This window comes from Magallana gigas, chromosome 3 (assembly GCF_963853765.1).
Source record: "Magallana gigas chromosome 3, xbMagGiga1.1, whole genome shotgun sequence".
Classification (NCBI taxonomy): Eukaryota; Metazoa; Mollusca; class Bivalvia; order Ostreida; family Ostreidae; genus Magallana; species Magallana gigas.
Window position 1 is genome coordinate 24776340 of NC_088855.1, and position 27702 is coordinate 24804041.

Here is a 27702-nt window from a genome sequence, read left to right on the forward strand (position 1 = left end):
CATGCGCACACGCACTTTGTGAAATGTAACAGTAATTCCCTATTGATATTTAAATAGAAATACTGTACTTCAGTGGTAAAAATGAAATATCACAACATGTACAAATAACGTTTATTCCATTGAATATATGCATAATAACAATTTTACATCAATTTATTGAATGAGTTTCAATTTTATGTATAAATGTCTGCATGGCAACATCAGCTCTTAAGTGAATCATCATGGAAGCCTTAACCTATATAAATGATTCTAAGTGGAAGATCACAATATATCAGGAAATATATGAACAACAAAAAGTTAAAACATCGTCATATTGTTATTGAAAGTACTTATAAAGATTTTTTTTATAAGTATAGATGTGACATTTGAACAAAAAAAATATTACTAGAACCAGAGTTTTCTCATAATTCACTATTAATATTAACAATCAGTTAGTGATACCCTTATATACTTTCTTTTCCATCTTCATTTGAAATGATTACATTCCTATTTAAAGCTACATTCTCTTTCAAAAGAGAACATTTTAATAAAATAACAAATTCATTTGGTTTCAAGTTTCTAAATTTATCAGATTAACGATTTTCTTTCATTAAACATGATTATGTAAACAAATGAAACGTATAACGTATAATAACATAATTTTCTTTGGAATTTTTTTTTACTATCAATGAAAATCATTTTGGTTATCGCTTAGGCATCTGATAAAGCTATCCTTCATAATGACCATAGAAATTTTTAATTCATGCAAGACACTATGAATCTATAAAAATTTCCTGGGATCAGAATTCATTTTTAGGTTTAATTCATTAAATAAACCCAGTACTTCGGTACATTTGCTACTCATAGTGGCCTGCTTCACTTACATTAAATGCTTTGTTATGAGCCTTTAAATGACGAGTGGCATTATACACCTCTACAATACATAAATATTTTAACAAAATTCATAGCAATCCAAGTCATCCAAAAAAAAAAAAAATACAGATAGAAAAAACCCCAAAACCTCGACTAGGACACTCAATACACATGTACACAATGTAAATATATGAATATAAACACATAATTACAGTACATTACATCAACAAATATAATTTAATGTTTGGCACAATGATCTAAATTCTATTCTTATTTTAATGCTATAAGTAAGTTGAACAACTCATTCTATATAGGTATTAAATATTAATCACTCTCCTATTTCAAAAAATTGTGTTGAGACAAATTATAAACCTTTTTCTAAAACTTACAATTGTTTGTAAACATTTTGTGGGTATTTCAACTGGATATAGACATTAACCAGATTTTAAGATAAATCAGATAAAGAATAGAATTTAACTGATAAGAGAGTAAGTAATATTAACCAGATCTCCATTTCCTCATTGAAATCTATCTGGAACAAAAGATACAACATCAGACCTTGACTCAAACCCCAAATTCAATAGAATTATACTGTTGAGAGAGAATACTAAACTTACCCAAGTAATGACAGCTACCACAAACAACATGACATGGAAGCTCTTTCAATTACAGTATGTAACATCAAATAACACTAATACATATAAACTGTGTATATATATAAAACTATAGATAATATGCACCTTGAGTGAATATGAGTATTCCTGTAGACCAACATTAAAATTTTCTTTTAAACTATGAAAAAATAAAATAAAAATCATACACATGCTATACTGAACAAAATATTTCAATGAACATTGATGTTGAGAATATTGTTATTGCCAAGTAAATTGTATCAGTATGTTCCACAAACCTTATCTAATATTTCCAGTGCTCATAGAGTATTCAACACCATCAATTTTCTTTCAAAAATAAAATAAAAAATTATTATAAATTTAAAAAAAAAATCTATTCTATACTCATAAAATAATTTCTATCAAATAACACTGTTATAAAATTGGACTGTTTTAAAAATGTCAACTATTTATGTGTGTGTGTGTGTGTGTGTGTGTAAAGTCATATAATTGAAGTGCAACCTTTTATCTTGGAGACAAAATCCAATGACTAGAAAATCAAATCTGTGGCAGCATTATGGCATTGAAAAAAATAGTTATGAAAACAAAACCCAAATTCCTTTCCACATTACATATACATTTAAAATATTTTAGTAAATATCATCATATGTAATTTCCCTTTTAATTGGCTGTGACAATACATTGAACACATCCCCATTTCTAAATTAACAGTATGTAAGTAACTAAAATACTGTAATTCAATATGGCACCCACTTTTGAAGGTTGTAAAAGAATGAAAGTAAACATACATAAATCATTATAAGCCCATCTAAAGCAAATTCACAGTACAGCACCATTTCTGCTTCCACCGACGTCAACATGTGTTTATCTTTCAAAAAGTTTATTTCTTCAGACATTGACCACTATCTATCATAAACACATAAAACCATGCCATAGTTTCTTGCGTAAACATAGAAAATTTTTTTTTGAAAATTTACAGAAATATTTATAAAAGGAAATTTCCTGAAAAGAAAAAAAACGAACAACTACATCTTAACAGGATCTTTGATAAACATTGAAACCTTCTGACAAACAAATGAAATTTCACTGAATGAAAATGACTACTAAATAACACTCAACCATGTCCCAAATATTGTCAATTGGGAAATGTTAATCCTTCAACTAATTCTAAATAACAAACAAAATAAACAAATCAATTTCTTATATTTTCCAATACATAACCACAAACAATAAGTCACATTGTGCCCTGTCATGAAATGAATTCTTCATCTCTTGGAATAAACATCCTGTACAACTCAACATTTATTTTTGACCCACTAAGTTGAGCCAAAGCAGACCTGTATTTTTAACATTCATAGTCCATGTCTTGATATGCTTATCAAGTCTCCTCTGTGCTGGGTGTTGTAGAAATTTTTCTTCTCTTGGCATAATGCTCCATTCTATCCTCTAAACTGTCTGAAATCATACAAAATTATAAGAGATTTTAACTGAGGAGTAACAGCTTTTTTACCTAAGGTATAATTACAAGTACATGTGTTTGCAGAATTACCAAACCTTTGCTTCATGATTTCATAACTTCAGTAGAGGCATTTTTGCACGTCCTAATGATCCATATAATTTAAGCATTTGTACCCTAAAGCTTCATGTGCAACACACACTTTTTTCAGCCAAAATTGGATCAAAAGTTGGGGGTGCATATTATATATAAAAAAAATTTTTACCCCATTTTTTCAGAGCATGTTTCTGGATACCGCGGAGGTGTGACTGCAGATATCACGTGTTATGCAAGTTGTATGAGTACAGACTAATTTTCTTTTGTCAGAAACACCTTATTCTTAATTTAATTTCCATCTATTAGAATATTTATCCACCCTGTCTACTGTCCCTTGCAACAAACAAATTCTGGCCAGTGTATTCACCATTACATAACCAGCATTTCTTCACAATGTTAAATTAACAATTATTGAAGAATTTTACTAATTACCAATTAAGTCATTGCTTTTGACGTTATTTGGGGTTTGATCTGCAGAAATATTAACTTTTAAACGCTTGGAAAACAATATCAATACATACCATGGGTGATTTTTAAAAAAATTTTAATTGAAAATTTCTTAATTTTTTGGGTGCGTATTTAACATAGGAACAGCAGGTTTTTTTCAGCATTTTACACCCAACTTTGGTGGTATGTATTATAGACAGATCCTGTCCATAAACATGATTTTACAGTAGCTTGATTCCTCAAAATAACAGCATATAAAGCAAAGTATTAGCATGTAATTTTGAAGTATCAGCATATAATGATAAAGTATCAGCATGTAATGTTGAAGTATCATCATCGTAACATGAATATCATCCACATAAGGCAGTTGAGGTGCTTCAAATGTATCTGTTTACAAAAGAAGTGGAAATCTTACCACATAGCTGTCTTTCAAGGAGAGGTTTGTGAATTTTGCCCTTTGAAGGAACAATCCAATCAGCTTGGCTACAGACAGGACCACTTAAGTCAGCCCAAGGTGCAATATCACTGTCTGTAAAAAACATAATATTAAAAGTTATTAGACATGCCTATACAAGGAAAAAGGAAGCTATGAAATTTCTGCATGGGGGTAATTTAAAATATTTGGCAAGCAGTATTTGTGTATTCAGTCAGGTTGTCCAAAGTTAATTCTATGTTCAATGTTACCTGTCCACATTGACTTAATGGAAATTGTTTTTAAAAACAAACAAACCCGTCACTATCCTTCTATGTTGTGAATGTAAACTTCTGTCTACTATAATTTTTTAACAAAAAGAATTGGAACAAAAAATTCTGGATTTTTTAAAACTTTTGACCTCTCGAGGTCCCTTGAAGTTCAAGTGATCGAGATTCACCACAACATCACAAAAATAATTACAAAACATTAAGTTATCAACACAAAGAAATGTTAATAATAACCGTACAATGGACATTTATTTTGGGTGTAAAGCTAATATATATATACCTGTTTCAACCTTTGCCTTATCCATGTCTTCTAACATTTTTCTGATCATTGATGCCCTGAAAATGAACAATGTTAAAGGTCAAGACATATTTAAATCAGGTCCAAGACAAAAATGGTTTGTTTCCGCTAGCCTAAACCGCCAAGTCGAAACTTTTTAAAAAAGATTTTTGAGTGAAGATCGTCAATTTCCGTATGTCTGATTAGGAAAAAAAATTCTCAAAGTTTTGGTCACCAAAACTCTTGCAGCAGTTTTTCTTTTCAAAATCAGTGTAACTTAAAGAACGTTTTCTTTTAAAATTGAAGTATGTCTCCACTCAAGTAGATATCATTAAGGTATTGTTCAACTCATCATTAAAGATTAAAACTATTTCTCATTTTATATCCCTCAGTATCAAACAGGCTTGTATACATACTGCAATAAATTTGTTTAAAAATCATTTGAAATTTTTTTTTCCAACCCTTTTTTTTTTCAACATGAAAGCGGAAACAAACCATTATCTTTTCTATGCCTCATGCATCCAATATCAGACAACCAATTATTATTAATTCAAATAATAGAAGGAAACTTGCGTTATATTATTAAACCAATATTTAAGGCTGACATAAATACATAAAAGCATTTTGACACCATATTACCAAAACGTCTTGTGTATAACACCCACTGTTTTTTCAGCCAAATTTGGATCAAAAGTGGTGAGTGCGTATTATTTTTAGAAACAAAGAAATTTTTAATCGAGAGAAAAATAAGTAAAGTCGACATTTAACAGGAAGACGACATCCAGTTTGGTTGAAATTGGCCCAGACAATTTAATGGATAAATATGGATCATTAAAGCTCACTTGAGCCTTCAGTTCAGATGAGCTGAAACCAAAATTCTCCACTTTACACGATTTATATATACACCCAGGAAACAAAATATTTCAATCATCTACCTGATAATGTGCTGTGCCCAGATCTGCTGCAAATGCTTAATGTTCTCTTCATGCCAATCTGTTGAAAAAGAAACTAGAGGTCAATGGGCCACATCCCTCATTGTAGCAGCAATATTAATCTGTGTCTCAAGCAGTTACTGTGGTAAAATGCTCGCTCAATAACTACATTACATTGCCACTAATTGGTAAATGTATTAACTTTTGCATACATTAAAGTATGTGTTCTTACCAGAAAATTTCCCATTAAATTATATCCACATGAACCGTTAGTTTTTTATGATTGTCTAAATAGAGAAGGAATCAGGGATCTCAATTTTCCTATTCAAAGCTCGCCCCAGTGTGGCCCCACCCTACCCCTGGTAATGAAGATTTGAACAAACTTGAATCTACATTATCTGAGGATGCTTCCACACAGTTACAGCATTTCTGACTGGTTGATTTTTTAGAAGATTTTGAAAAAATCCTTTAAAGAGGATTTAACCCTTTATTTGAACAATCTTGAAAGCCCTTCCCCCAGAAATGTTTTGTGCTAAGTTTCATTGAGTTTGGCCCAACGGTTCTGGAGAAGATAAAATGTGAACAGTTTACAATGACAACAAAGAAAACAATCCAAATGACAGACAACAGACAAATCAGAAAAGCTCACTTGAGCCTTAAGCACAAGTGAGCTAATAAGGAAAAACAATTATGATAAAAAAGACTGATGCGGTGATTTTACTGATGCGGCCATGCCTGAGAAACAAATCATTGATTTTTGGGGGGGCCTAAACAAAGCTGTGTTTAGTGATTATACAAGGATTTTAAAGTTTAATATTCTTGATAATTATATAAGTTAACTTTCATTACCTGCTTCATAAGTCCATTCCACATCTGCTGCAAATTCAGCATCAAAAAGATTTAATGGCAACTCTGAATAAAAGAAAGGGAAATGCATAACTATATGTACCTTTCCAACACTTAATATGTACACAGGAGTCCGAGAGCTACTAAAAATACACCAGAATGGCAAGACTTTCTTTTTTAACATCATGGGGTCCGGAATTAACTATCGAGGTGAAAAAACAACTGGAAAAGAGTCGTAATCATCACAGTGGTTTGAAATTTCGGCTTAAGGACGGCGGACCCAATTCATTTCCACAATAGATTTTTTGTTCCAATTTTTATACAATGTTAATTAGTTAATGGCGAGTGAAAATCAATGAAAAAATTACAGAATCATCAACTTCCTTATTTTACTTGGGGCGTCTCAAAATTTGAGTACGAAAATCCTCAGATATAATAGAAAGTAATGGGAATTTTCTGGGGTGTGGTATAAAAACTGATATTTTAAAATTTCAGCAATAGATTTTTTACTCTAATTATACAGTAATATTAAGAAGTCAATTAGCTTACCAATGACCAGAAAAAAAATGTAGGTCATAGACCTAAATTTTTATGGGGTTGTGTCAAAGTTCACTGCATGGTTCATTTTTCTTCATTGAAAATTAATCATTGCCTGATGTTACATTACTATATACGTAAATATTGTTAGATTAAGATAAAAATTCAATATCTACCAGATAATAACACTATAAATTGCCTTTGGGCGTTTAAGGATTGATAAACCGTAGAAATACAACAGACTTGTCGCAAATAAAGAAAATTTCGACTAATTTTTTTTCCTTAATTTTTCTCCACTAAAAATATTTCGGCATCACATATTCTAATTAGTAGAATGAAAATTTAATTATTTTCTGTATTCTGATGTATGTAATTAAAACAGTCGTATTCATAGCATATGCGTGGATTTCTGCGCAGAGGTGCGAAATCTTGAATTGGGTCCGTCGTCCTTAAATAAAAGGCTGAAAAAGCAGTTATTTACGCTGGTGATTAAATGTGCATTTTCAATAGTCAAACAAAACACACTGGTATTAAATACACGGATGCGTGATTTACTACACTAAAGTTTGGATTTATTTTCCCTTATGTGCAGGGGTATTTTACACTGTTTTAAATGTACTGCATAACTAGTGTAATTTTCCCTACACATAATTAACCGCTTTTACAGTATGAAATTCCTCACGAAAATCTCCAAGCTGAACCAAGATTTAATTTTTCAGGTGGGAATTAAAACAACGTGTTGCCATGATGGTGTTTTTTTCATAGAGGGTGTGTTTCTTTTCTATTTTAGCTCTATTATGAATAAAACTGTGATTACATGTATATTCTAAAATCCCCCTCATAAACAAACTTACCAGAGGCCATGTTGTACTGAGGTTTTCTAGGGTTCTTTTCCACATCCAGCAAATCATCAATGATCTATAACAATAAAGCAAAAACAGAGTGCTGAGAATTATTTCTCCTATGCAACATTAAGTACTTCAATTATCAGGTCGTATAAACTAATGACCAATTTACAGCAACGTTTTTGGCTTTTACCTCAGGTCTTTCTTTCCCCTGCCCTATCATGAACAACAAAGCAACAATACAGCGGATCTGATGCCACAGGAATGCTAGGCCTACGATGGTCAACTCACACAGTTGGTAGCCCTCTTCTCTGTACAAAAATAGTGGATTTTAGTCATCAAGTTAAATATTGCATGTGCAGGATTCATAAATGCACTTAGGATCCTTGAGCAAACAAAATAAATAAAACATAACAAAACCAAATTAATTAATATGGTGTTAATATTCACCCTTCATCCACAGCGGAAATTTCAGCCGAGACAATTTTCCTGGTGTAGTTTACAACTCCATTACCAACATCCATTTTACAAAAGTTTCTATAGTCATGTTCACCAATCAGCTTATCCACTGCTTCTTGCATCATCTACAAAATCAATGGAACAGCTTTACTGATTCAGGCAGAGAGGAATAATCTCATATTGAATTAATTTCAGCTCCTGACAATTACAAGTTCAAAGTAAATATGTTAAGGTGTCAAATCAAAAATAGCCCCAGATTTAATGAATCTGGATGCACAACAGATATGTATGGGCTTAATTCTTAGTAAACTTAGTGACATAATTTTCCTGTTTAAGTATCAGTATGTAAGAGCAGAATGTGTCCTAATATATAACCTTTTCCTGTTTTGGAGAGTTGCCCCCCCCCCTTGCTTTTAATCTACAAAAATCAATTTTAAAAAAATCTATCTGGTATAAAATTTGTTTTCAATAGTTTTTCTATTCCTATTGATTAAAGACATCTTTTCACCAAAGCATTCATTAATATTCTTACTTTTTTTGATACTTTTTCATTTTCAAAAAATTGATTGTCCCCATAGCCTTATCGCAATCTTCATAATTAATTATAGCTGCAGGACTGTAGCTCCCGGTCTGAAAAAATTCGGATGGACGACCTGGGAGCTACAGTGCCTCCCATAGTAAAAAACTGCAATTTACGGCGCACAAAAAAATGCGCTAGGTTTTGACTGATTAATCTCATCTACGATCACATTCTGTACAAATATTTAATCCTTAAAAATTCCTCGGACATTTTACTACAGATATTGTCACTTCACTTGCCTCTGATATTCTTTTAAACACCATCCCCAGCCCTGTCAATTAAAGTGGTGCATGTTTGTTTACATTTAAAAATGGCGACTCTTGATCTCGACGTAAATTAACATACTTCATTTTCCGAGGTCGGTTATCATGTTTAAGAGAAGGTCTGAGGCAAGTAAAGTGATGATATCAGTAGTAAATTTGCTGAAGAATTTTATGGTTCTAATTATTTTTACAGAATTTGTGTGAAAATAAGGTTAATAAGTCCAAACTTAGCGCAATTTTTTGTGCGCCGTAAATTGCAGTTTTTTACTATGGGAGGCACTGTAGCTCCCAGGTCGTCCATCCGAATTTTTTCAGACCGGGAGCTACAGTCCTGCAGCTAAATTAATTACTGCTTAGGTAATAACATTTTTGAAAATTTTGTTGGGTAAATCCTTTTCTACTCTTAAATGCTTCAAATTATTATCAGAGCATTTATTACATGACGGACATTCAAGGTTATAAAATTAAGTCCTTTTATGGATCGGATACCTTAAAAAATCATAATTTATACAAATCTCTCTGTACCTGTATATTCAAGTTTCCTTTGGGAAAGAAATATTTGTATGTCCTCTTCTTACAGTCAAATCTAATGATCAAAAGCAAAGAGATAATTAAATAGATATCAACACTGGTTTACTCAGCATTTAGAGCATATTACTCAAATCAAACAAAGTTTCCTCATTCCTTAAAGGCTGAACATTTTTAGCAGGTGGTAAATCTCGGGTGAGGGCGGGGCTTAATTTTATAGTCCGAATTTTCTTTAAAAAAACACACATGGAAAGCACAAATGAATAAATGCAGTAAATTAATTCTGCTTTAAAAATATAGCTAAGTAATTGTGTGTAGCACTTGTCAATCTTAACAAATAACTGTTTAAGAAAACAATCTGAGATCAGTAAGAATGTATATTGAATGTAAAGGCAATCATGATGTTACATACAATGATGATGGAGTTTGTTTCCTAACTCGTGCATCAAAGTCCAATTTTCTGTATTACATGTACCAGTAAATAAATCTTTAGTTGCTCATAATTTTGTTTTAAACAGAAAATTAATATGCTTTTTAGCTGGTCATCTTTGTGAAATATTTTAGGTTATGAAAATTCAAATATAAATTGTGTAATTTTAATGACAAACAGATTAATTTTAAAAACGTGATGGAAGATATCAAAGATAATGGTGTTAATTGCTAGTCAACAGAATTCCATGGACCTGGCCATATTACGATCTCACGATCACATCAATCAAACTGGGTGCTATTGTTTCAAACTTGATTGACAAGCGGCATCGTTTTGAAGTTTGTATAGGAATAAAAGGGGGCGTTTGTAAAATGTTCGGCCTTTACGTCTCATATCCAAAAACTTACCTAGCACTAAATTTCGGATCAACAGCAGCCCAAGCTAGGCACCTGATTTCTGGGGGAAGGACTTTATTCAGTAGAAAACAATACCGCAATTCTGATGTCTTGTCACCTAAAAAAACAACTTGTGCACTTAAAGGCAAAGTTTACCAGTTGGCTTACCTCAAGTAAGTTCAGGTGAAGGGTGGAATCTAATTGGTAATGGTGTGTATCCCCAAGGGAAGAGGTTCTTTATAAGTTTCAGCTTTTCTTAATAACTCCCCTTTAAAGAGAGTGTGACCCTTTACTTTAACAAATTTGAATCCCCTTCACCAATTAATTCTTTGTGCGAAGTTTACTTGAAATCAGCCGATTGGTTCTGGAGAAGAAGTATAAAATGTAAAAAAGTTTATGGAAAGACACACGGATGCCGGAAAAACGTGTTCAGAAAAGCTCACTTATTATAAACTTTAAGCTCCAGTGAGCTAAAAAAACCCAGTAATGATGGACAAACTCAGGGTTTTTTAAGGTAAAACTACTCAGGGTTTTTTAAGGTAAAACTCCTGATATAAAATATCTATATTTACCTGAATCAAACATTTAGCAATATGTCACAGACTCTACTACTATGCCCAAAATAATTTTAGAATGAGTTATCTTCCCTTAACCATCTTTCTAATCCCTTACAAGGGGGTACTTTGTTTATGTTCAGGCAGCCATTTTGGTTTCATATGGCGTTTTTCTCTCATGAAATCTTAAACTTGAAATTGCTTAAATCATTCAAATTGTTGGTTGATTATAAATTTTTTGATCACTATTTAGCTTTTTGAGCCGTGGTTTAGTTTGTGTTTGTTCTTTATTTCACTGCTTATTACTGTAGTTAGTACCGCGAACATGTGTACAGTGGTAATCGGTAAGCATGGCAGACGAATCTTATAAAGAATGCAAGCAATGTCGATGGTGTACATAAACTATGTACATGTATTTGTAAAGTATTAATTTATAGAATGGAAAATTGTTTCTTGGTTGACATTGGTTTCTTTTGATTAAAGTGCTAATAGATATGGTGTTTTGTCATCACAGTATGCTTTAAAATACTGAAGTCAATTACCTGATTGATTTGATTGGAACACATTTTATTATGTTAATATATTACATAAAGGGATAAGGCAACAGGCAATGCCTATGTGCGCCTTCTCCATTATACAGTTGTTGCAAGCACCAGACAAGGCATACACAGGATGAGTAAATGAATGTCAATCATTTTTTTAACATCCAATCCGACTAATCTACTAACAACATTATTGCAGTTTTGTAACATTTAAATGGAATTACCTGGACGTTCATGTGCTGTGCCATCTTCCCTGACTTTGACTCCTGTTCCCTCCAGGAGATTGGAGCGGACATCAATTGAGATTACCTAAAATATTTGATAATGACGTTCAGCAATTTGTACATGTGTATTTAAAAATACAATGTTATCATTCATACCTATGTCTTTGCTTATTCAATTTTTTATATTCACTTTTTGGCCATTAGTAAAAATTAAATCACTCTTAACATTTTAATTCAATCAATTATTATTCACAATACAATGGTTGTGTGGAAATAATTCAAACCAACTCAGTATTGAATAGCAAAAATGTTAATTTGGAAAAATTGAATTTGTATTTAATTGCAGTATTACAGTATGTATTTCAATGAAAGTGAAATGTTATCCACCTGTCCAAAGGCACTGACACCTTTGTCTGTTCGCCCACAGCGATGATAGTTGGAGGTTTCCCTAGACTCGATCAGCTTGGTTTTGAGGAGGGCTTCAAACAGTGCTGTTTCTATGGTTTTGTCTGTGTCTTCTTGAGCTGCGAAGCCTTGATAGTCCCAGCCTAAGTACAGGATCTTCAGGGCAATGTGTCGAGTGTTGTATCTGTGAAGAATTGCTCAGAAACTACAAACCATGTTAGTCTAACGAGATCTCTTTCAAAGGTGCATATTCTGGGCTCTACATTAACTTTTTTTTCCAACTTGTCCATTCTGACAAGTGACCAAGACATTTAGTTGTTCGAACTTCAACTTCACTTGTCCAAAACTCCAAAAATTTTCAATATTGAAGATCAAATATTGTCAACCTGAAAAATTACAGTTCTGTACTACTAAGATAAAGTCCTTTTATCATTAAATATTCTTGTTATAATAAATAACTGACTTTTCCCTTGGGAACTTAAAGTGTCTTTCCTAAATGCATTAGTTCTATGAATTTTACACAACAATTAAGCATCAGGTTTAACTGCTTGTCATCTGATATTGCATTCTTAGCTAATTTTTAAACTATATAAACATGGAAAGTCATCATAGTCTATCAATGATGCCCCAAAAAATCATATTTCTTTCCATAATCCTTTATCTTGCCATTTCCGCACATCGCTATGATATATCATGTATGTAAAATCATTGAATTTTCATCAAAAAGTACATAACTCTCTGACAAAAAAATTAACAAAAAGGTGTAAAACATGATCAGGTTAGCTAATATCCTTTTCTACAGTACATGCAGCATAATTCTTAATCAAACCCTTACTTCTTAAAATCAAACTCTCTGCCTTTGGCTTTTTTCTTGACCTGCCCTTCGCCCTGACCCTTGAGCACCACATTTCTTAACTGTTTCACGTGAGACTCTAGCTGACGCACTCTGGTCATCAAATCCTGGAATTCAAAAATCAAAAATTTTAGTTCTTCCTCATACCTGTAATACATATATATCATACAAATATTGATTGGGGCAACATTGCCAACTTTGATTATGTTAGCCCCCCAGGGACGAAATATTGCTTAAAGCAAAACAGAGGGCAATTAATATATTTGTCCGAAGAAAGCTAGTTCATATAATCAATGTTGCCCCAAAACACAGTTTGAAATTGAAATATTTAATTTCTCTTTGTCAAAAAACTAAGATTTTAACGGGGTCTGATAAATCAATGCAATTACAATAAGAATGAAAATCCCACTCAATTAACGAAATACTAGTACATGTTTATGGCCCCGCTAGAATTGGCTGGGAGATAACTGCTGTCTTTTAACTACTGACAGCTAGCCTGCCCTCTGACCCGTCACCTGCACATTGATGTACATTTCATTACTGTCCACGTATGACTGTTACATCACACACAAACACCTAACAGTGTAACCACTGGGCTGTCAACTAATGTGAACAATTATTCATTACTGCATTCCAAGGGTCCCCGAGAGGTACACGTATTGGCGGGGAACAAATGTGTGCGTGTCTCTATATAGATTACCGTATTTTCCCGACGATTAGTCGGTATTTTTTTCCTCTGAAGCAGAGCACCCGACTTATCGTCTTGTTCGACTTGTCGTAGGCTCGATGTCAGAAATTTTTTAAAAATAGCATTAAAAATCTTGGTTTTAATCATCTTGAGTTGGCTGTGTGATTAAAAATTATGTTGTTGAATTCACTGTTCATCTTTAATAATTATCATTTTCACTCATCTGTCAACACATTAATACATAATAATAACAACAGTTATTAAAAAAATGTTACATTGTCTTTAATCAATTAAAAGTTTTACCGTTCCGTTTTTATAAACACATCGTCACATGGTTCTATGTATCACTAGTAGGAAGATAACATTGCGCAGTAAAATTGAAACCAAGTTTGAATGGAAGAAAATATTGCAGTAGGTCCGGGGGATGTTTTTTTTTAAATTTAATTATTTTATTTGTAAAGAGTTGTTAGTGGAAAGTATAAATCAGAAATTTTTAATGGTCAAATTCAATCTTAAAATACGTAATCGGCAATTATCAATACTACTGTTTATACAATAGGCTGACACCGGTTGTGTTAATAATCTTGCCCTAAGGCTGATAACTTTACGGCAATTTCACTCCCTGTGTATATAAAGAGTACCGTTATAAGAGTGATTATAGTTCATTGATTAATTATTGTCCAATTCTTTGATTATTGTTAGATAATTTTTTTAGGAAACGTATGTATGTCGTATATCGTCATTATCAAGTCGTACAAATGATCGTTCTATTTCTAACAGTGTCTATGTAAAACAATAGCGTGTAACTGCATTACTGGATACAAAGTAAACAAGTTTCATCAAATCATAGTAATTGCTAAGCTTTCTGCACTTGAGATCCCCCTTTGAAGTCCGACACGAGACAGGTGCATGCCTGTGACACCGGAAATTGTTAAACAAACACTGACCACGCGCCGAGTCAACAGGTGGCTGGTTACGTAATGGCGAATACACTGGCGATAGTCAGAGTGGATACTTATTTTAATGCTTGGGAATAAAATATTTCTGACAAAGTAAGTTTAGTTTTGCATAACACGTGATATCGGGATTTGTTTAAAATGCAAGCGACTTTGTAGAAGTTGCCGGTATTTGAAAATTTGATGCATAAGTATAAAGCGTAATTGTTTAAATGCTAATCATTAATAATTATGGTAGCAATATCGGTGACATCGTGGCATCATACACTGATAATGTTACTGCAGTTTTATAGGCCATTTTGAAGTGATAAGATCGACGTATGGTCTGAGATCGACGTATCGATAGATTTTGTTAAAATTTTGGCGAAAAACGGGCAATTTGACGAGTCGTCCGCATCGACGAGTCGTCGGGAAAATACGGTAGATATTTCTCTGACAAAGATAACATTCATAAAAGTATATACCGGTAATTCATTTAATATTTTTTCATCATATACCTCATAGGCATGCATACCCAGAGAGAGAGAGAGAGATAGAGAGTGAGAGTGATGGTTGTAAATCTGATGTTTCATTAATACGTAGTTTTATCAGACAACTATCTGTACATCACCAGTAATGGCGATTAATTCAGTATCTGCTGTCTTCAATTGTTTGACAAAAAAAAGAAACAAAATAGCCTAAAGGAAAACATACCCATCAGAAATGTTTTTGAGTAAAAAATGTAAATGTATGTACCTGTGTGCACATGTGCAATGTCAGTTTATCTCAGGCGCCATTGTTCTACAGTTAAAAAGCAATCTTTTTCACCTGAAGTGGGTATAAAAACACCTAGCCATTAATCACTAAAATTAAGACACATTTTATTCCTTATACCTGAGTAATTGGAAGCTAATGCAAATAAGTCTCATTTATATTCAATTAAATATAATATTTTCATGAATTGCTGACTATACCTTTACAACTTCCTATAGACTAGATGAAGATATTTTAAACCAATTGATTCAAGGCACAAAAAATTCATTTCAAGTCATTGAAAAAAAAAGACTGAATTATTAAATCTATTAATCAGAAAACTCTCTCTCTCTCTCTCTCTCTCTCTCTCTCTCCTGACAACAAATGTGTTACTATATTGATTAAGTTATCAAATTTTGGCAAGTTATAGGGTCTGACAAACCGATTATGTCAGTCCATCCATCATGATTAGTCAGCTTAGGGGTGATTCTACCCCCATACACTTAAAAGTGTCAATGATGAACCAGTCATCCATAATGAATGCAAATATTAACTGCCACACATTTGCAACTAAATCTCAACTTTTACAATATAACAGGGTGTTAGTGTTGCAATATTATTTTACATCCATTGATTTGAAACACAGAATACATGGTATAAACCAGTATTCTGAAATGGATGTAAATTACAAACAGTACAGTACTTCTATCTTATCATATAATTTTGAGAACTAAGCAACAAATTTTTAACTCATATTTATACCACTTAGAATGAGTAAATTCATTATGTGGTGATCAAGATTACATAAGAGAAAGGCCTTCAGTCAAAATCAAAGGGAAGGAAAACAGTTTAACAGAAAGGCATATTTTATCCCAGTAACATAATGTAAATTCTTGTTACTGAAAAACAGTTCTAGAAATCAAGGAAATGGGTAATTAAAACATGACAATACAACTACGGTATCATGCAACCTCAGATCCGAAACAAAACATAAAAGCAAGCCTGCAGGCTAGGGTTTTGTGGTAACTCTTCATACTTGACAGAGGGAGAATTAAATTCTACCCATGACTGCCACAAGTACCTGTTCTTAAATACCTATCCATCAACTTGTTATTATACACAAAAGATCACATTTGTCTTATAGCTAATTTACTATGCAACCATTTACTTTACAAAATTGGTTGAGCTGACAATATCATTTCCTCAATGCATAAAATCAAATCAAAATTTTCCTACATTTCCAAAAAAACATATATATTAGTTATCTAATCAGATTAAGCGAGGCAATAGAATTCTAATCTGTATCCCTCATCAATATTCATACTCAAGTATTATCTAAATGCCTTCCAACCAAAGAACATTTTTTATATCTGAAATTATAATCAGGGTACACAACAAAGCTTCACCTAGCAAGCATGACAATATACCGTGAATCCTGTTACTTAGAGCAGAAACAGATTAATATCAAACGATCATCCTCCTTCCTTAAAAATACAAATGATATATATTTTAAATTGATATACTGGTATCATATAAAAAAGAAAGAGGATAAGAAATTTAAGGGTGCATCATTGCTTAAAGTCTCTCACGCACTTTAATGCAACTGCATTTCAATACAATCAGATGTGTATTTCTGAGAAATAGAAAGTCAAAAGTCTGTTCAGTATTCCCTTAAGTTTAATTTTGTTTTCCTTTGAGGACCTCTTAGTTTTGGGTATCCATAGAAAACATATGCAGTCCTCCAGGTTATGCTACAAATGAATCATCCATAACCTATTATGTCTGATATGCTAATTTTATTCAGAGGGCACACTGGTAACATCCTGATCAACTTTTCCCCCCAATAATAAAACTTTGTAAAAGGAAGGTTGAATTGGTTTGGGGTATGAAGAATCAGAAACAGAACTTGTAGATCATGTAACCCAGTGTACAGTACACAGGTAAGCCTCATTCAAGTGTGAAACTGAATTAAGGTGATTTCACCATGCATCAGACACCCTTAAGTTTTTCTTTTTATAAATCATGCATCAATTATAATATGGATATAAATAAAGCTTGTTTAAAATTCTTGAAAAAGAAAATGAAAGATAAAGTGAGATTGATAAGCATCAGTCATTCAACGATTGAGTTAACTTTGTCAAACAAAATGCCAGGCAAATATGGCAGCATCCAGGAGCTTGATGAATTTATTTTTGCTGTTAGTATACCTCTGATTCAGCTTTCATTTTTCACAGTTTTCACTGCGCTCAATATGAAGAGAAATGCCAATTAAAATTAAGCTGTTCCCCTGATTTAGAGAATACCATTTCTTTTATATTATTGAAAGTGACTAAACTTTTATATTTCCTTGTACCCTCTTTCTCCCCCTCTCTGAATTCTCAAGCACCACTTCATCAATATTTGAAGTCTAATTCTCCCATCCTGTCTCCAAACCAATTGTGCCATATAAACCCATCTCACCCGCTAGCTGTAAAGATTCCCCAAAAACTATTATTGACCTCCAGAAAATTCGATAGAGTAACCATGGCAATGAAATTAAGGGTGAAAAAATTTGATGGCTTGCAGCTATTGGGGATGGCTTGTATTTGGACAAACTTCAATATGCAGCTATGCTAAGCACACACCATTAATATTCTCTGTTGTGTTTAGGCAAGGGTTCTACATCTATTTTAAATGCCAAGTTCCATTGGCCATCCCAGGTAGAACAAAAAAACCCACACAAGGACATCTTTGTCTACATAAATTATTTTTTAGGGCAGATAAGGGTGTTTGATTCATTCAGTTTTCCCAAATATTTACGTTTTTTTTCTCTGATCTACATAGAAAACAACATGTACATTCTAAAAATTTTAAAAAGAAAGGTACTTCACAAGATTCAAATATTCAAAATAAGCTGTTAAAAGGGTCACTCTTAACAAATAACATTGCATTTAATGCATGAAGAAACTTTTCTTTTCTTTTGTCTTGACTCCCTCTCTCACTTACTCCATCTCTTTTCCATCTAACCCCTTCGTCCTCCCAAATCAATAAACCAAGTAAAACCAAGATATTGATATTTTCTTAAATGCTGGCTTAAGCTCTCTTTTTCACTCTGCTCGAGTAACGAAACATCTTGTCTGAGAAATGGAATTAGAAATAATACCCCAACTGTGCAGCATCTTATTAGAATATTTCCTTTGTGATTGGATCAATTTTTCTCTATGCATCCACATATAGGCCAATGACACAATGGTTTAAGGGTGTTTGTACCTATTCTATCATAAGTACACATCTTGTTGTGGTGTATAATTTTTTTATGGCTTTAACCTAACCTCATTTTGATCACCCACAAATGAGTACTGCATTTCTTTTATGACTAATGTTTCCCTCTCAATCACAAGATGAGATGAAGTATATACCTCATGCGAAACAAAGTTCAATTGTGTCACTGGAATAAATGATTTGTCATGTATCACATCTTGCAAAGTTTTGATTCTGAGAAAATCTATCAAGTACCAGTACTTTTGTTGAATAGGTATGAAGTTCTTCAAAAACAATTAATTTAATACTTTAAAAAACTTCTCACATCATTATCCATGTATGCTAAACAAATACCATCTGATTATATGCTTTTTTTTCCTCACTTGTAGCTAGCATTTTGAAGTTGCCTTCAGTGACCTAAGCTTCCCAATACAAGTATGTGTAATTTGAGTATAATACATAAAGCTACTGTAAAAGTTTTAACAGGAAATGCACACTAGTGTGTTTCAATTGTCTAATATAACATTGGTAGCACTTGTGGGAAGATTTTAAAGATTACAGCAATTTTTTTTCTTGTGCATGTTTCTTATTTTTATATAAAGAAAAAAGTATTTGGCATTTGTATTTGTGTTAATTCTCTATTCAGTTGAATGCATAAAATATATCAGTGTTTTTAATACCCTCTGGAATGACATTTGATGCTACCAAACATGAGAACATTTTTTTGGCTCTTAGTAGACACCCTATTATAGGCAAGTTAAATATCAAGCAAAGGGAATTGCTTTTTTATTTTTTTTTGGAACCTAGCAAACCTCCACCAATTTTTCCTCTGTCCTAGACAGACCAATGTCTACATTTCCAAGTCTTCATATCCAATGCATGCAAGGTTTAGCCAATTGCAAGAATCTCTCTTTCAAGGTAAACCATAGCCCAAGTGGATATTAATTTTAAGGCACATAAACAAGACAATAAGCACAGCATGCAAAACGTGGCTTGTCCTGTATCTGGACCTCAGGGTTGCTTTCTACCTTATCAGCTTTTCCATTTTCCATTGTCAGATCCTCATCCCAAATGTAGGTGTATCCATTCTCAATCTCCCCCTCTGAAATCAGCTGTCGTAAGCTGTCACTTATTTCCTCATCGTTTTGGTTGGTCTGAACTCCCAGACAGCGGTCCAGCTCACGCTTGGCGACCAAGTCCCTAAGCTCACGTCTTACCCTGGTCTCGGATGTTCCTCTTTGGTTTCCATTGCGGTGAACACTCTGGTGGTCACTATTACATAATGTTGTGGAATCAGCAAGATCCTGTTTGGTTTGGTTCTCTTTGAGTGATGTGTTAATCAACTGATAGGGAGTAAATTTTTTTCTTGCTTTGGCCCTGCTTGAAACAGACATTCTTTGTGTGTTTGAATGAAAGCTATCTAAAGAATTGGACTCAGAAGAGTCTGTAGGACTTGTTTTATCATAACCATTGTCCATGGGTTCTTTCTTCATTTTCACCAATGGAAGTGGCACATCTTGTTGGCTGAATTCTGACATTACCATTCCCATATAAGCAGAATCTCTTTGAATATTTGTCCCTGCAGTCATGAATAATGGCAAATTTTGTGAAGGAATAATGGCTTGTTGGGTAAGAACCGGCAAGTTTACTGGCAAATTCATAGATGGGGTTGTGTAAATAGTATTTGGTAAAACACTGTGAAAATTATTTGGCAAGGAATTAGGCATGGCAATGGTACCTTGGGGTACCATGGTCACATAAGAATCAGCTGGGCTGTTCAGACGATGTGAAGTATTAGCAGAGGATGTTTTGGTATGCATCTTATTGAGATCACTGTTTAGGGAGCCATCACCATTCTCTCCTTTCTGAATGCTGGGAGATAAACTTGAAGGTGTGGGGACAGAATCATTTATGGACCCAAACTGATCATGATCTCCAAGCACTTCCACAAACCAATGGTTGACATATCCCAAGCGCATGGTGAGTTTCACTCGGTAACTGCACTTGTGTCCTCTCATTTTGGTTTTTTCACAACCTAAAATCAAGACAAGAAGCTTTAAGTTATCTGGTCTTATTTTTATACATCACATATGAAAATCTTACATGTGGACAATTCTAATCTAATATTTTATAAAAATTGGGGAATCTTCTGCTAGAAAAACCTTTTCCTATAACTTTATATTAAAGTTATTATGTCTCAAATTCATCTACTTCCATTTAGTATTCAAAAGACACTGCACGCAAACACCAAAAAATCAATATTCATCAAATAAAGTCATTACTATATACAGTTTCTCTGGAACTCTTAACTGCTCAACCCCCATCTTGCCTCTACAATACTGAATTGATAATATGGAATGATCATTTTAACATGTTGACTTTCATGACTGTCAAACTTCTCATGCAACCACATGAAATGCAAGTAGAGCTGGGCTTTGGCTGGAAATTTTGCTTTGCAATATACTGTATACAGGGTTATTTTTGCCCCGTGTAATTTTTGCCCTTCTACACTTGCAAACAGTTTCGCCCCGTCTTGAATTCGCCCAGACACAGTTGTGTTTAAAAAAAATAATTGAAGACATCGGAATTTGCCCAGTCTTAAATTCGCCCGCTAACAACAAGCGAAAGGGGCGAAAATAGAATGGGGGCGAATATTTCCCTGTATACAGTACTGCAGTATTTTCAACTGTACATGGCAATATAAACAATTAAAATTGATGATCATCCATTTGCATGCAGAATGTGGTTTAAGACTTAAAATTCTTGTTGATTTAAATACAATTATGCATCAGATTACCTCATTTAAAAGTTTTGAATTCAATTTGACTCTTTGGGATGACTGCAAAGGCTGCTGACATCTTAAACTTAATTCTTTATATAAGAAATCCTTGTTTAAACATTTTTTTTTTCGGTTTAATGATTCTGATCACAATGACTGACAGATGGACGACGGACAAGGTGATTCCTATATACCCCCCCAAACTTTGTTTGCGGGGGTATAAATATTGTAACTTAAGTAAATATTTTGCATGTAAATATACCTAATAGCATTCAATATCTATCTGAATGAAAAAGTGCAGCACATTTTAAATATTTTAAGGTGACAGTATATATCAAAAGTATGCAGGCATTAAAGGGAGTACAAACCTGCAATACACTCTCCATATCCCCCACAGGCCCGCTTACAAGCCCCGGACCCACTACAGTACAGAGTCTCCCTGGCTACTACAATCTGTTTGGCATTTTTAGCTCGCCCTGCCCTGATAGTCCCATTCTGTAGCACCATTCGACCAAACTCGGTGTAGGAGAACTGGTCGTCCAGGAATGTCTTTCCTTTGATAACGTCAACATATATCTTATGTACTTCTCTTCCTTTCCTCAACATGTTGGCTCTTTCAAAGGTGGAGATGCCTGAGAGATATGACCAAAGTTTGGCACACTGCACCAGCGTCCCCTTCCACGGTGGACGGGGCTCCTCTGGAAGCACACATTGATCTGGAAGAAGTTTCTCGGAGATGTTCCCTTTAACAATGGACTGTCTCTCCTCAGGCATAATGCTGGGGTCAGGAAGAAGCTTGGATGTGAGCAGAGAGGGGATAGCAGCTTGAGATTTGTCACTTTCAGATCCTTGCAGAAGTTCTGTACATTTCTCAGCCAAGTTTTCATTATCCTGGTTTGAGAAGTTGGAAGATGGACTTGCCTACAGCCGTACAAGGTCAAAATGAGTAAAACATGCATAAAAAAGAATCACTTCACCTTAGTATTTCATAATCAATGTACGTTCATATAAACATGATAAAAAATATATCCAAAAGTTCTTGATCCCTTTGATGCACCCACAAATAATATGCTTTTCAAAACCCTTACAATTCTGCGATTCTAAATTGTCTTCTAGAAAAGTAAAAAGATAAGCAGATGTCCATCTCTTGCTTATTTCCATGCCAGAAACCCATCCCATTCATTGATAAGTTCTAAATACTAGTTTTTCTATATGTTTAACAATAAAACAATTCCAAGTTTTCTACATGTCAATTAAGATACTAGCTTACATGAATTCCAAAATAATGACTTCAGATTAAGACAGTACACTTTTCTAAAACTAACAGGCATTTTCAAGGCACAAGGACAATACTTTAAATCAATATTAAATGTATAATAAAAAAAATTGAAGAGCATGCCAAAACTACAATTCAGAATCAAATTAAATTATGTTTCAAAACAGTCATTCAACAAATCTAATTTAAGGCTATAGAAAAATATGAAAAATCACTAAAAGCAGATATATATATTTTGATATATTTTGCAACATTAATATTTTGAAAAAGATTATCCTATAAATTTAAAGTGAAAATGCTGATAGTTGGCTTAGAAATGTAAAATGTGCATACAGAATTGATGAAAATTATCACAAAATTGTCATAGAGAATGAAAGCTTAAATCAATAAATGTTATTTCATCCCCACCTCTTAAAATTATCTGTAAATCAACCTCATTTTGAAACAAACAATGTATTTTTCCTGAAAGATAATTTCACATATAAAACCCTGTGTTTTTCTCATTTTCATGAAGTTGAATAAAAAACGAAAAATGAAATCTTTGTAAATAACACTAAGAGAGAATAATTTAAAATAAATATATTGCCTTTAAACTGTAGGCATAATTGCTTATGATATCTTTGTCTCAAACTGAGGTTTTGGGTTTACTGACATTCATACCATGCAGTTTATTCACAAATTTTCTTGCATTAATTTTCTCTTCCTCACACCCGGCCTCCATGACATCACCCATCACCAAACCTTATCACATGATCCTCAGCACTGGAGAGAGCAGAGGAAGGGACAAACACCTCCAGACGTAGGTAGTAGCACAGACAGGTGAAAGCTATATCTCAAACATGAAAGAGGCAAACAGCAAATATAAAGGAGCATTCCTCATGCAATAAATGTTGTTTCTTTTCCCGAACCCAATATCTTTTATTTCTGACCACCTAGAATAGGAAACCAAGAAAATCAAAGATGGAAAAATAAACAATGTATTACCATAAAAAAAGAGCATCGTGATAATTTCTATGCTTACCCATGCATAACAGGACATAACCCATGCAAAAAGACCATGCAAGTCACTCTTCACCATTGTTCTGTCACTTATGACTCGTAAAATGCAAAGCCCTTGTTAATGGTCCCTGTTACCCATAAGGTGGATGGCCAATCTCTCAGGCCTCTTGACAAGATATTTCTACACCGTATTTGTAAATTCTTGATATAGTTTTTGCATCTATTGCCCTTTTATTTTTTATCCATACGGAAGAATTATCTTATGATGGAGTTCATCTGATGTGAATTTTTTTTTTTTCGATTTCATCTATGTCAACTTGTTGCAAATACTGCATCAAAATTGAGTTATGGCACTTAAAAGCGGCTTTCATTATGGCCATTTTAAGACTATATTGATCTCCTTTCGGAGAAGAGCTCTATATAAGGCTATAGGAAAATACTAAAATTTTAAAGCAAATATATATATGGGTGTTATCTTTGTAGCACTAGCCAACATCATTTCCAACAGGGCTGTCACAGGTCACCGAAATAACAGAAAAACAGTAAAACAATTTGTTCTGTTAAGTTTTGGTTCTGTTTTTCTGGATTTCTGTACAGTTCCGATTTGTGTAGTAAAATCCATTTACTATGATAATAGCGTGGAAATTGAAAGGTTCATTAGTGTGGAAAAACTCTCTAACAGCTGTTGTTTGTAATTAACACTGACTTGTATACAACTTACTGCAACTCAAAAATACTTACACATATCATCAGACTTTATTTGTTTTAAATCATAATTACTATCCTATATTAAAATGGAGTAATTCAGCCGAAATCGCATTGAATGCACGTTGTATAGGTATTCGCTTACAGATTTGCATCTTATTCCCTAAAATTGCTTGATTCTTTATTAAATTCCCATATATTTGAATATTTTATATTCATCATTCCTTGAATTAAGACAGATCTCGCCATTGTATTCGCCATAATGTAATCAGCCACCTTTAACAATTTCTGGTGAAGCATGCACCTGTCCCGTGCCAGACTTCTCAGTTTCTCTTTCTGAGTACAAATATAGTAAGATAACCAAGATCTTGCATTCTTGAAGCATTTTATGTCAATTTTAGTTAGACTTGTCAACACTATACTTTGACGCAGCATGTCGAAAATGTCAGGACGTCACAAACAACAAATTTTGTTTTATTTTAATTTTTCATTGCTTCCTAAAATCCTTAATTGTCTTTAACTCTTTGATGAAAATCAATTCACTACTTTTTATAATTGTACATGCCTAACAATATGATAAAAAAAGAACAAAACATTTTGAATATCAAGAGACACTTTCAGAGAATCCGCATGTCATTAATAAAAAATGAAAAAAAATGAGGAGATAATTAAGAACATTTAAAAACCAATCAAATATCAAACCTCTTCCTAACCCTGAAATGCATCTACCGGTAATTTATTTTTTCTGCCAAAAACCTAATAAGCTAATCCAAATACAAAAAAGTGAGGTGGTAAAATGATGGCAGCCATTTGTAGATCTAATCCAAAACAAGAACAAAAGTAATCATGTCTTCATTTATAATTAGTCCAATTCTTAGATTATTGTTATAAAATTAACATTCAAAAAATAAATTTGAATATTGAACATTGTCATTGTCAAGTCTTACAAAAGATCAAGCTATTTTAACAATGTCTACGTTATAACAACAACTGCATAATGGGACGCGAAGGTCAAGGAAATAAAACAGTTTTTAATTCAATCATTGTAACTTTAATATTTTATTGCACTTGATTAAACTGTGAAGTCCAGCATGAGTGATGCATGCTTCAACGGCAATTGTTAAACAGATATCAACCACTCAACACAAAACACAACGAGTCAACAGGTGGCTAGTTATGATATGGCAAATACACAGGCAAGAACTTGTTTGATGCAAGAAACAGTGAATAAATATTCCAATACATGGACATTGAATTAAGAATCAGGCATTTTTGACAAAATAAATTAAATGTAGACGCATAACACACAATATTGACAGGTATAATATTATGGTATTCAGAAGCACATTCTGAAAAAAAATGATTAAATTTTTGTACCAAATGTATAGTAGGCACCCCCACTTTTGATTAAATTTGGTTGAAAAAAGGCATACTATACAGGAGACTTTACAGTAATACATATGATTTTATGAAATTTGATAATAAATTACATAACATTTAAATAAATTATCTTTTTACAATATAAATCAAAATTTGTAGAAGAAAAAAAATGAAAACACAAAAATCTGAAAATTTATTTTAATAAACAAAATTTCCTAGTTTTTCGGTAAATGCATGTTTTATAACATCTCTTCGAAGATTTTTGTTTTATATATGATAAAATACAGAAGTGTCAAACTTGATTTTCATTTAGGAGAATAAAATATATTTCAATTTTTTTTCTCCAGAATATTAACCACTACATATCTTGCCTCAACCAGATACAGCGATATGATAGAATTCGATCCTGCTCTTGATGAAGTAAACAGAGATGCAGTATTTCATGAGGATTAAATAAATAAAACGACTGGAAAAAAATCTAACCATTCACATTGAATATATTGAGCTGCATTAGAAACAATCCTTATTTGTAGTGATTTCTTCATAGTTTGCAGTTTTAATAAATGAATTTTTTCAATCTGATTTAACTACTGCAATTTCATAGGATCCGGACATACATTTTACATAAACATAAAATTAAAACTGAAACCTTTCCAGTAAAATCACATACTGTACACCATTTCACATAGATCTATACTTTCATCAGTAATCAATAGTTTTACACTAAACATTTCTTATGCATGGATGTATGGGGCTGTAGATTTGTTTTTTGGGGGTTTGGGATTTTTTTTTTTCTTTTTTTTTTTTACACACGACAGATAACTTTGACAAATAAATCAATCCTGTCCCTTACTGTGTTTCATGACCACAGGGCCGGGTATCAGCTGGGGAGGTTATGTAATGTGATTGACAAAATGACTTTATGATATATTAGATACAAATGTGTATGACATTATTAATATGTTAAAATCTCCTGTTACCAACACATGTAAGCCAGAGGGGGTACTCAGAGTGCAAAATTCTTGTCCAATTAACTTGTATAAACAATGTCGCTATATGGCTGTATCAGCCTTTAGAAATCGTGACATATATTTTTGTAGGGTCACATAAACAAACCTTACTTAAGTCTTGATTAAATTATTGAGAATCAAGGAGGTCTATTATTTTGTATTATTTCCAAAAAGCTCATCAAACACTAAAAATAGACACTGGCTATTTCTTCCCTTTGGTATAAAAACAAGAGCAATGTCTGCTCTGTGTGTTTTTTTTTTTTTACTTTTGATCCTTTAAAGTTGACAAATGATGTATTGTGCCTGTTTTCGTCGAATGTATATTCGCAATTAGTATGTGGATAAAACTCCGCCCCCTTGACGTCACACTTCAATGACCCCGATAATGGCTGCGAAAAAGGAAAGTCACGGACGAATGGTTTCGCTATAACGGAACACCCGAGCCATAACCCCGTAATCGGTGTCGACAATACAAGATAAAAATCTACATAAAGATACGATAGATTAGTAACAAAACGGACATTAAACAATGCAATCTACAGCATGCGAAGCCAATAACTTATTGCTACGTGTAATATTCACCAGGGTATGTAGATTGAGAGCCATGCATTAGATAAACAGCTGGTCAAATTCTCTACCCATTCTCCAATTCCCTATCCATTAATAAGGTCTTAGTTATTGTCCTCTTAAATCGTTCATGACTCTTAAGTTCAGTAAAATATTTTTCTTAAAAATGTGTGTCCTACCTCCCTGGACAACTCCTCAATCTTAGCGGGTGTCGATTTTTCGCCGAGTAAGTTCGGCACGTCTGTCTCGGGTGCTGCCATGTTTTCGTTTAATCTTCGGTGTACTTCATTTCCGTCACGTGACTAAGTGCGGGTTGGGTGAGAGGCATACCCAATAAATCAGGGGTAATTTTTAAATTTAATACAATGTGATTGATGGGTAAATAGTTGTTAAGACTTTAATTTTATTACATCGCTAGAGGTAATGGTGATGACAAAGATATATATGCCGTGTATTTCCTTATCGCATAGGTAGATCAAGGTGCGCGACAACTACACACAACCCCATAACAATTC

At 33.2% G+C, this 27702-nt stretch overlaps 1 protein-coding gene across 2 annotated transcripts; it reads right to left on the minus strand.

The window, feature by feature from the left end:
• Positions 1–94: 94 nt before the first annotated feature.
• LOC105340467 (uncharacterized) lies at positions 95–27523 on the minus strand. 2 transcript variants are annotated; one of them, XM_011446516.4, is made up of 16 exons: positions 27367–27523; positions 21619–22171; positions 19500–20506; positions 12838–12962; positions 11985–12186; positions 11598–11682; positions 10290–10395; positions 9450–9510; positions 8073–8206; positions 7816–7933; positions 7632–7695; positions 6244–6306; positions 5398–5455; positions 4466–4521; positions 3899–4012; positions 95–2939 (listed from the first exon to the last, which is right to left on the minus strand). In XM_011446516.4, the coding sequence occupies exons 1-16, from the start codon at positions 27445–27447 to the stop codon at positions 2863–2865; spliced, it is 2904 nt and encodes a 967-aa protein (XP_011444818.2). In that variant the 5' UTR covers positions 27448–27523; the 3' UTR covers positions 95–2862. The 2 variants fall into 2 exon arrangements, with proteins under 2 accessions (XP_011444818.2, XP_065935130.1); XM_066079058.1 differs by lacking the exon at positions 27367–27523 and adding an exon at positions 23187–23326.
• Between the last annotated feature and the right edge of the window lie 179 nt (positions 27524–27702).

Bases quoted from the DNA above. Each gene is read 5' to 3' on its own strand.
- LOC105340467 (XM_011446516.4), bottom strand. From the start codon at position 27,447: ATGGCAGCACCCGAGACAGACGTGCCGAACTTACTCGGCGAAAAATCG. The intron at 9,511-10,289 runs GTAAGTTTTTGG...TTTGATCATTAG, and splicing joins GATCCGAAATTTAGTGCTAG to ATTTGACTGTAAGAAGAGGA. The intron at 7,696-7,815 runs GTAAAAGCCAAA...TTATTGTTATAG, and splicing joins AGGGGAAAGAAAGACCTGAG to ATCATTGATGATTTGCTGGA.